This window comes from Propithecus coquereli, unplaced genomic scaffold (genome assembly GCF_000956105.1).
Source record: "Propithecus coquereli isolate 6110/MARCELLA unplaced genomic scaffold, Pcoq_1.0 Scaffold87, whole genome shotgun sequence".
In the NCBI taxonomy this organism is placed as follows: domain Eukaryota; kingdom Metazoa; phylum Chordata; class Mammalia; order Primates; family Indriidae; genus Propithecus; species Propithecus coquereli.
The window spans coordinates 1810835-1818950 of NW_012154951.1; the positions used below are offsets into that span (position 1 = coordinate 1810835).

The 8116-nt window shown below is 37.3% G+C and overlaps 1 protein-coding gene across 1 annotated transcript in view; it reads left to right on the top strand.

The window, feature by feature from the left end:
- LOC105826249 (cytosolic beta-glucosidase) overlaps positions 1–8116 on the top strand; it is a 126432-nt gene that overhangs the window by 36354 nt on the left and 81962 nt on the right. Inside the window, exon 2 of the mRNA XM_012664196.1 lies at positions 6029–6256. Within this exon, the coding sequence (XP_012519650.1) occupies positions 6029–6256 (228 nt within the window). The remainder of the gene's footprint in view (positions 1–6028; positions 6257–8116) is intronic.

Here is an 8116-nt window from a genome sequence, read left to right on the forward strand (position 1 = left end):
TCTCTAAAGAAAAATATTTTTAACTCTTTCAGGTCATCTTTTTGGTATTGACTCCTTTATTTTAAATGTCGTGCTTATATTACTAGTTCTCGATGTTTTCCACAGTAGGCATAATCTACTAGCTTCTCACTCTGAAGGATGAGAATTTATCCCTTTGTTAGCTTTCTTTCCTTCTACCTTCCTACTTTCACCAGCCCTATGTGAGATCCCAATGCCATAATCCTCCTCAATAATCATATTGTAATTGTATTTAGATTAGTAGTCAATGCTTACTTTATCATAACTATTAAAAGCTTATTTATAGCTGAACCATGTAGTATACTACACCAGAGACAAATACTGTATGATTCCACTTATATGAGGCACCTAGAGTAGCCAAGTTCATGAAGACAGAAAGTAGAATAGTGCTTACCAGGGTAGGGGGAAGGGAGGAATGTGAAGTCATTGTTTCATTGCTAAAAAGTTTCAGCTTTTAACAAAAAAAGAGCTCTGGGGATGGATGGTATTAATAGTTTCAAAACAATACGATTGTACTTAATCTCATAGAACCATACACTTAGAAGTGGTTAAGATGGTAAATTTCATGCTGTGTATTTTACGACAATTAGAAAAATATTCTTATGTGTTAGAGATGCACACTGACATATTTATAGATTGAATGAGGAAGCTTGGGTGGGGTACAGGCAAAACAAGATTGGCAAAATGTTGAAAACTGCTGAAGCCGAGTGATGCGTGCATGGGACTGTGCCTGTTGAATGTTCCACAATAATTTTTTTTAATTAAAATATATATAATGGTTAATTTTATGTGCCAACTTGCCTGGGCTATGGATGCCCAGATAGCTGGCAAAACATTATTCCTGGGTGTGTCTGGTAGGGTGTTTCTGAAAGAGATTCACATTTGAATTGGTGGACTAGGTAAGGATCACCCTCCCTGATGCGGGTGGGCATCATCTAAATCTGTTGAGGATTTGAATAGAACAAAAAGGCATGGAAAGACAAATTTGCTCTCTTTCAATTAGGACATACATTTCCTGCTGTCAGATACTGGTGCACCTGATTCTTGGGCTTTTGGACTTGGACTGAATTATATCACCAGCTGACTGGCTTTCCTGTTTGCAGATGGCAAGTTGTGGGACTTCTTGACCTCCTTAATTGTGTGAGCCAATTCCTATAATAAATATATATGGGGTCTGTCTGGAAAGTATCCAACCATGTAATGTGAAAAATAGAAATGTTTACTGAAGAATACACAAAATACAAGAAACATTGTACATAGGACAATGACACCTCAGTGCCCTTCAAAGTAGGCACCTTGGGATCTCACACAGTTCTCCGGGCGTCTTCTTAACCTAACCTGTACATGTTCAACATTTTCAGGTGTTCTGCTTGTTGCAGGCCTTCCAGAATGTGGATCACTTTCAAAAGATTCTTGACCATCTTTGAAGCATTTGTGCTACACTTCTATTTGGGCTACACTCATTGCATCATCCTTGAAAGTCTTCTGAATCATCTGAATAGTTTCCACGGAGGATTATTCAAGCTTAATGCAAAATTTGATGCAGATTCATTGCTCTACCCAGTCATTTTGAATGCAATGGTCATACAGTATACATGCTCACCCAACAGTGTCTAGCGCCCCGCCAACTAGCACGGTGAAGCTGTCATTGTTCACGCATGCGCATTACAGTGCACTCCCCTTGGCTGCCAGGTTATCCAAACCATTCTCCTTGTATTAATATTAACAATTAACTTTCCAGACAAACTGCATGGTATATCTGTATTTTATTGGTTTTATTTCTCTGGAGAGCCCTAACTAATACGAATACTAGACATTCTATTCATATAATCTTCTTGAAGAAGTATTTCTCACAGCCTGCACACGCTCAAGTGGACTGGTTGCTCCCTGTGTCTGCTACTTTGCTATGGTCCTTTTGCCATCATAGTGCTGTATGAGTTTACTAGGGCTGCCATAACAAAAGTATCACAGACTGAGTGGCTTAAAAACAGAAATTTATTTTCTCACAGTTCTGGAGGCTGAAAATCTACAATCAAGGTGTCAGCAGCATCAGTTTCTCCTGAGGCCTTTCTTCTGGGCTTACAGATGGTCGCCTTCTTGCTGTAGCCTTACATGGCGCTTTCTCTGTGCACATATAATCCTGCTGTCTCTCTCTGTCTGTTTTTATAAGGACACCAGTCATACTGGATTATAACCCACTGTTATGACCTCATTTAACCGTAATCACCTCCTTAAAGGCCCTGTCTCCACATACAGTCCCATTAGGGGTTAGAGCTTCAACATATAAATTAGGAGGGGACATAATTCAGTCGATAGCACCCAGGATTGCCTTTTTTAATTTCCTCTGCTGAACTTCTTGTTTCCTGGATCTTAGAGCTTTATCTTTCTTGGTTTACATCATTGTTTTGGTGAAATTTATCCTCCAGTAACATCCAAAGAGGGGAAAATCTGTGAGCGCTCATATATCTGAAAGCATCTTTTTTCCATTTTTCACATTTAATGGTTTGATGGCTGAATTGTGGTTACAAATACTGAGGAGCAATTTCTCCCCTCCACTCAAGTTTTAGTTAAGCTAACTTCTTTGACTTCTTTGTTCTGTTTTTCTGCAGGTGGGGGTTGTCTCTTGTTTATTCTTGCACAGGGCATGGAGTCCTTGCATTGTCGGCTCTGTGTGAGCGTATCCATTTATGATTCCCATCTTTAGTGAGCCTTAGACTTTGTCTTCTTTCTCCCTTGCCCCACAGGCCATTAAAATGGAAGCTCAGATCGTCTGGACTCGGCAAATGCTCTCAGAACAAAAGCCTGCATCACTACTCATTCATGCCTCTGAATTACCCCTCTCACTTTGTTTTTGGGTTACCTAATTTCCTGCCAGATTAGCAATGCATTTAAAAATATATTCCCTATATTTTATCCAGCAATCATAGTTGTTTGGAGGATGGCTCAAAGTCACTAGTCCACCTGGAAATGGTAGTCATATTCATTGTAAAGAACAGAATACCTTTAAAATGTAGGCATAATTGCAACTGGAGAAAATTTCTAATGGACAAATGAGTTATTATTCACTTAGTAAGATTTATGTTAAAGTACTAGCGAGTATTGGCCTCTATATGTTTTCTTGGTCTCATTTCGGTTATAATTGTTAAGTTTCAACTCTCAGCTTAGTTTCTCATAGAAACAATGTTGTTTAGATATGCTTTGTTTAGCTAATATGTATGGAATGAACTACTCCACATAGATACATTTTCCTAAGTAACATCTACCTCTTGAAATTGCCAAAACTGTTTTAGTCATATTAAATGGACTATTTTCAAAATGGACAAATTGTATTTGGCACTTTTTAGCCTTGATAAATTAAGTAGTATGGGCATCAATTAACTTTTTCTTCATCACTCGGAGTCATTGTTACTAAGAGCACTATGGTCCAGTGGAAGAACTTAGAACTTTGAACTAAGATCTGGATACAAATATTGGCAGTGTTACTTACTAACAGTGTGATCTTAGCCAAGTTACTTATCAATGATGTGGTGAAGCGAGCTTGTGCTGGCTCATGAGAGCCTGTTAAGCTTGTGTGAGCTGATTCGTAAACATGGGCATTATTAAAAATTAACTGATATAAACTTTTAAGTAAATAATTTATATCAAAAGTTGATAAATACTTAAAATTACTACTGCCTAATTCTTGTGCTACATTTTACTATTTTCTATGTCCTTAAAGTAATTTAGATTTCTTGTATCTGTACAGCAGAAATACTGTAAAGTGGTATGCTACTACATATCTTTTCCTAACTCTGCCTTCAGTAATATCATGTTGCATATGAGTTGCTTGAAATTGGTCATGGTGGGTATATTTCCACCACAGAAATTGGCAGGTGCTACAAGTCAGTATTTGATTTATTGTTTCGTTGGTTGTCTAAGATCTAAGAAATAGACAATGTTAAAAGAGAAAGTGTTATTAATAATAATGCAGACTAAACTTAAAATTATGTCATGAGTTGCCCAAAAAATTGAGGAAATATTCTTTCAGTGTTTGAAAACTGTTACACCATCTCATGTCACTGGTGAACAAGTGAAGTTCTAGTATGTCTTTGTTGTTTTCCTTTCATTTTTTTCTGTTAATTTAAGTAAAAATAGCATCCAACAGTCATGTGAGAACATCATTTGTCAGGCTGGTTACTAATATAGGAGTTTGGCAAAAATCTAAAAGATAATTCCATAAACATCAATTGGCTATATGGAACTTATGGTAAGAAAACATTGCAGAATTTATAACATTATTATTTATAAATTTTGTATTGTACATTCTTCGTATCAGTCAGATTGATAGTAAACTTATAGGTATATGCATTATCTAACACATAGCCAGTTAGATCTATACCAGCACCCCTCTGCTTAAGCTGAGACTGAGCTTTTTCATTTAGTAAATCAATCACTCAAAACTATAAGCACCATACTTGAAAAAATTATATTTTTGTGTTTGTACATATTTCATTTTAAAATTGAATACCAATATTCATTCATCCCATCCTTCTAGACCCCATATGTAGACATACTTGAGAGCCATTGGAATGTATAAAATTATTTGCTTCTATAATTATAAGACTCTAAAGTAAAATACTTTTTTAATTTGCATGACTTCTTTGTATAGATATTTAGCAGCCTACCTGGACATCAATGGTCATTTTTGGTTTTCTAAGAGCTCCTCCTTTTAGCAGCCTTTTCTGTCTCTTCACGGTCTTATCCCATAACTTCTTCTTACTCTTGCCGTCCTGTCTTTGGACTGCAGACTATACCTTATCCTTCTGGAACTGTGCACAAAATATGAGTACATGAATGCTCAGTGAGGACCTGGAAAACATTTCTGTAATTGCTTTCATCTACTTTAGCTGTGACTTCTTTTCCTATATAAAAAATTATGATAAAAATATTTTAGGCATATGAAGAGGGAATGCAAATAATAACCAGCTCCTCATGTACCTTCTATCTAGTTTAAGGAACAAAACAAAGAGATGCAATTGAAGGCCCCTTGTGCTCCTCCCTAGTTCCATTTCCTTCTCTTTCTTCCCAAAAGTAACCACTAATTTGAATTTATCATTTTCAGATGTTGTTATACTTTTATCTCATATGTATATATTTTGAAAATACATGGATTACTTTACATATATTTAAATATACAAAACATTATAAACATACCGTATACGTTCTTTTATTAAATTAATAAACTGTATATTTTAGACCAGTTTTAAGCTTGTAGAAAAATTGATTGGAAAGAGACCACCTCTGACTTTAGCCTACATTTGGATAAATGCTCTTCTCTGGTTTCTATTAAAGGGAAGGGCCTTTACATTGGCTGTTTTGCAATTGCCTGTTTAGCTAAGTTCCGCAAGAACGTGACACACAACATAGTTCACTCTGGTGTCCCCTGTGCTTGGCACAGAGCCTGACACACACATTTGTTGAATTAAGGGAGATATGGATGAATGAATTGCAGATACCAATATCATATCAACAGTAGTGGAAACTAGCGCCCCCTCTCCCCCAAATAATGGACTGCACCATCACAGGCTCCACTGACAGGTAACAGGAGAATAGGGTTTATGTGTTGAGGGCCATTCATAAGGTCCCCAGACTCTGTCATGCACAAGGACAAGGCATGTCAGTCGTGGCCAGGGGGAATGTTCATAAGGAGGAGATGTTTTCAACTCAGACATCCATAAGCTGGGGCCTGCCTCTGTTTACCAGCTGGGAGATCTTCAGATAATGAGCCATGAAAGTCTGCTATGCCACAGCGCTACACAATAATTTTTCATTTGCCACCAGTCAGCTTCAGGGATCAAGGACAGCTAAACACATAACCCGCTCATGCATGTTATTTTAAAGGCATATTTTAAAGTTATAAATATGGTACATTGAGTTAATGAGGTATGTTCTTTTGGTGACAAATATTTACATTCTGCATATGCCTCTTGATGTCAAGAGTGTAACTGTTTCATTTTCTTCTTTTTCTCAGGAGGCTGGGATGCAGATGGAAAAGGCCCTTGTGTCTGGGACACATTTACCCATCAGGGAGGAGAGAGAGTTTTCAAGAACCAGACTGGCGATGTAGCTTGTGGCAGCTACACTCTGTGGGAGGAAGATTTGAAATGTATCAAACAGCTTGGATTGACTCATTACCGCTTCTCTCTTTCCTGGTCACGTCTGTTACCTGATGGGACGACAGGTTTCATCAACCAGAAAGGCAAGTGTTTCTTAAAAATAGAAGGTTGCAGCTTTAATTCAAGGTTATTGCTGCAGTCTGGCATAATTAATCCAGTATGCTATTCTGTGTTGTAGCTTTGAAATTGCGAGTTTTTAGAGTGATTATAGGATAAATTTTTTGAAATGAGTTGGCATTAGCTTGCACAATAATATTTTGGTTTCTCTTGACTGTTGAGATCTTTGTTGTGGGGGGAGGGTAGATGGGCAGAAGGAGGTTAGAATGAGTATTTTAATAATGTAAGATGTTATCTCAGTGTTAACCTGAAGATGAATTTTTAAAAGTTGTTGTATTAAAATATTTTCAGTTGTGTAACCCTGTGATGAGTTATGAAAAGCCCTGAAGAACTCGAGATGATTCTGAGCATTTCAATTAGAGTTGAGTTAGTGGAGCTAATTAACTGGCCTAGGAGTTAGCACCAGGCCCCTGGAGTTCACTTACTTGAGATTAAGCGCCAGCTATATTGGTTACTATTAATATCTGTATAAGCACTTCTTGGGCATCTCTGGGTGCCTCAGTTTCCCCATGAGTAGAAAGGAATGCTATAATAGTTACTACTTCAGAGAGTTTTTGGAAGATTGAATGAAATAATCTTTGGAAAGTGCTTGTCACAGTAGTTAACGTATCATAAGCATTCAATAAGTGTTAGCTCTTCTTATTATGCCTTGTAATTAAAAAAAGACTACTCACTGCCCTATTGAATGCATGTTATTCATGAGGTATTTTATACCCATTTTCTCTGATCCTCACAATCAGTAAGGAAGATATAATGATCATATCTTACAGAAGTGCATGTCCAAATTCACACATTTGACAAGTGGTAGATCTGGAATTTAAACCCAAGATCTGACTAGCTGCTTCCACATAACAGAGTTGGATAACTATGACCTGAAGGTCAAATCTGGCCTGCTGCCGAATTTTGTAAATAATCTTTTGTTGGAACACATCCATGCCCACTCATTGCACGTCGCCTATGTTGCTTTTCCACTATAATGGCAGAATTAAGTACTTGGGGCAGATACAACATGGCCTGCACAGCCTCAAATATTTATTATCTGATCCTTTACAGGAAAAGTTTGCCAACCCTGGCACTACAACATATTGCTTCTTAATAAAGACTTTTTGTTACTACTTTGTCCTGGAAAAGATTTCACACTACTCATAGGGCTGGGGATAAGGAAAGCAAGTGAGGCGCCTAGGGTATAAAATGTAAGGAGGATCTGAAATGCAGGATTAACATTCATGTGACCTGAAAATGAGCGCACCTGCTTGCCTCACCACACTTACTGCAAGAACCCACATTAATGCAAGAGGCTCTTTTTGAGTAAGTTGTATGATTTCTTACATAGAACAACCCATGACAACAATTCTCACATGGACTTGTGCACTGAAATGCTCATTTTATGTAAGGTGGGGCAATCTTCACATTGTGAAATAGAATTACAACTCATGCATTAGAATGAATAGACAACCTACAGAATGGGAGAAAATATTTGCATTCTGTATACCTGATAAAGGACTGATAACTAGATTCTACATAGAACTCAGGAAAATCAGCAAGAAAAAAAATCAAACAACCCCATTAAAAAGTGGGCAAAGGACATGAACAGAAACTTTTCAAAAGATAGACTAATAGCCAAGAAACATATGAAAGAATGCCCCACATCTCCATAATCATCAGGGAAATGCAAATCAAAACCACAATGAGATATCAGTTAACTCCAGTGAGAATGACTTTTATCAAAAAGTCCTCAAACAACCAACATTGGTGTGAATGTAGAGAGATAGGAACAATCATACACTGCTGGTGGGACTTCAAAGTAGTGCAACCTCTGTGAAAAG